At 35.6% G+C, this 3,200-nt stretch overlaps 1 protein-coding gene across 1 annotated transcript in view; it reads right to left on the bottom strand.

Annotated features, from left to right (window-relative positions):
• The window catches only part of CFAP69 (cilia and flagella associated protein 69), a 64,939-nt gene that overhangs the window by 18,854 nt on the left and 42,885 nt on the right, over positions 1-3,200 (bottom strand). The window contains exons 14-15 of the mRNA XM_012652181.1: positions 1,436-1,554; positions 373-401 (exon numbers count right to left, since the gene is read on the bottom strand). Coding sequence (XP_012507635.1) covers positions 373-401; positions 1,436-1,554 — 148 coding nt within the window. The remainder of the gene's footprint in view (positions 1-372; positions 402-1,435; positions 1,555-3,200) is intronic.

The raw sequence follows: 3,200 nt of genomic DNA on the forward strand, positions 1-3,200 counted from the left end.
TTAGGAAAATATTAAATAGCATTTTGAATGCAATTTAAAAAATTCATACTTGTTCTCAAGAATTTAAAACAAATTATTGTAAAGCTAATCATTTTAAGAGAGGGCATCACTCAACATGCCAGCTTAACGTCCCTTTAGATTTTGTTTTTTCCCTCTTTTTTTTTTTAAAAAAAACAACTGTAAGACTCGCCCCATGATTTTCTTCCATGTTATAATAAATACAGTCCAGCACCACGTCAAATCAATACTAGATAGTAATAACTATCATGGATGATTTTCTAATAATCCCCAAAGAGAAATAAGTGTATAACTGGTAGGTAAAACCTTCAATAATTTATATGAAGTTATTACTACTTAATATTTTTCCCTTACCAACTCATTGTCTTGCTCAGTTTTGGTTCCTAGTAAGCAAGATTATGATTATTTTTCCAGAAGAGCACAGGCACAGGGTGGGAGAATATAAGAAGTTGCACCGAAGTCTGGTGCTAAGCATGCATTCACTGTTCCTGTTGCCTCCTACCAAAATCTATCTATGGAAACTTTCATCATTTTTGGTTTTTATCTTTCCAATTCTGTCTCTTGCTATTAAATATTTAAATTATCAATCTCTGAGACTCAGAGTTTACAATGGAACTAAAAAAGATCGAAGGGAATTAAGTGCTTGTTCTAACTTTTAGTTTTAGGTATGAACCCAACTCAAACCCCAAATAACATCTGCAACGATAGAGCCCACTTTGGAAGACTGGCAGTTCCTTATAAAGATAAACATACACCTACTTTATGATACATCAATTCCACTCTTAGGTGTTTACCCAATAGAAATGAATGTACTATATCCACAAAAAGACTAGTACAGAAGGTTCACTGAAGCTTTATTTCTAACAGTCTCAAATGGAAACAACCCAAGTTTCTATCAATAGAAGAATGGATAAACAAATTTTGGTATATTCATACAATGGAATACTATTCAGCAATAAAAAGCAATGAACTATTGATACACGAAACAACATGGATATATTTCAGAACTATGATGCTGGATGACGGAAACCAGACATAAGAGTAAATACTATGTGATTCCATTCATATAAAATTAAAGGATAGGGAAAACCAATCTATAGGAATAGAAAAAAAATAGCAGTTTGCCTGGAGGTGGGTAGGGGGATGGCTGCTAAGGAAATAAGGAAATTTTAGTGAGATGGCAATATTCTGTTTTAACTGGGGTATTAGTTAAATGGGTGTATACATTCATCAAAACCTATCAAACTATATATTTAAAATCTGTACCTTTTACTGTGTATAATTATACTCTAATTATTAAAAAATCAAATTTTCACAAGATAAAAAAATGTATGGGCACTTACTAAAAAAGTGTTATAACAGTTTATAGTGTTAGGTGACTGGGAGATCTGAACAAAACTTTCACAGGCATACATACCTTCCTTTGAATATGATGTTCACAAAGACCAGATAAAATAAGCAATATATCAGACTGGATTTCCAAAGCAATGGCCTCTTCTTTTTCATTAGGCTTGCTTATTATATTTTTAAAGATTCCTAGTATGAAAAAGTTTAAAGAATGTGAAGTTATTGGACACTTTTAATTTAGATCAAGTACTATTTGGAAATTCCTTCTAAAAAATTTCTTCGGCTAGAGAAATGATTTTAGAAGGGGATATTTTCATTTGTATAGTAACCTAGAAGCTGTAGACAGAGGATGACAAATGGATTCCTTGATCTTTCAATACAATCAGTAACCCCACATATATAGAATTTCTCAATACAATCAGTAGTCCCACATATGTAGAAATTCTAGCACAGAATTAATGGAGTGTCATTAAAAGATGTCCTAAAAACCTGATACTTTCTTTGCCCAGCAAATTATGTTTAAAAATTTGCCTTTGCAAATATATGACCAAAATGCCTGACTGTAGTTTATGTCATCTCTTCCTCTCCTCATAGTTAACAGGGTCAATTTTAAGCAAAGGTGGAAGACCTCTCTAGTATGTGTTCTATTCCTGTTATTTCTTTCTTCATCTTCTTGTTATGTCTACCTGAAGGTGTCTTCAACAACTGTAGGTAACAGCATTCATGTCCTTTAAAATCCCTCCCTTGCTTCTAATCAAAATTGAAAAGGACTTATAAACAGCCACTAACACTGATGAAATGATATTCACGATAAAATTTTGCCTCAAAAAGGAATTTTCCTTTAAGCTTTAAATGAGAAACAAAAGTCATTTTTTTTTTTTTCCTCTGTTAAAGAGGTCACTGGCATTAGCAGGAAAATATGAAGCTATGTTCCAAAGTAGAAAGGCCATGGAAATCACAGCCTGGCCCTACGGGACTATTCTTGGTCCTGTTAGGATGAATCACAGGTGGGAGATCAGACCCTAGGGAGCTAGTTAAGCCTGCTGCAGGCCCAATGAAGGGGCACTCCATGGACAGAGGGGCATGTGTTCCTTTATCAGGAGCATCTTCTAGGAATCCAGCCTGCTAGTCACAGGTCTGCTTCTCCTTTCTAGATTATCTCACTCTCCTTTCTAACCGGGCGTAGGCATGTACCTTTCCCTGCTGTCTGTAACACACAGTAAGTTAATACTGAATTATTTGCTCCATTTTTAAGTATCCTTTAATTCCCTGCCTTTACCTTTTCTCTTTGTTCTACTCTGAATCACTCTATTTCTTCAAGATTCTTCTTCCTGAAACACAACATTGGACACATGACCTCACTGATCGAAACCCTTTGTGGCTCCACATGCCTAAAGAGGATGAAGTTCAAACTGTTCTCTGTTACTCAAAACTCTCCAGCTTGGCTTTTGACTGTGCTATTTAACCTATTTCATATCATTTGTCTTCATAAAACTTTTGCTTCACTTAAACTAGCTCTGAACACATCATTGTGCACATTTCAGCACTTTGTCTCTGCTCACGCTATCCCCTTACTTGAAAGGCCGTCCCCTCCCTTTCTCCCCCTCTTGACACTGGCCTTACCTTCACAGGATCCTATTAAGACTGCCCCTGAATTCGTTTATCAGTTCTAGGAGTCTCTTAGATGAGTCTTTAGGGTTTTCTAGATATAATATCATATCATCGGCAAAGAGAGAGAGTTTGATCTCGTCTGTCCCCATTTGGACACCCTTAATATCCCTCTCTTGCCTAATTGCTGTGGCGAGGATTTCGAGCACTATGTTGAATAGAAGTGG

Source organism: Propithecus coquereli, unplaced genomic scaffold (genome assembly GCF_000956105.1).
Source record: "Propithecus coquereli isolate 6110/MARCELLA unplaced genomic scaffold, Pcoq_1.0 Scaffold382, whole genome shotgun sequence".
In the NCBI taxonomy this organism is placed as follows: domain Eukaryota; kingdom Metazoa; phylum Chordata; class Mammalia; order Primates; family Indriidae; genus Propithecus; species Propithecus coquereli.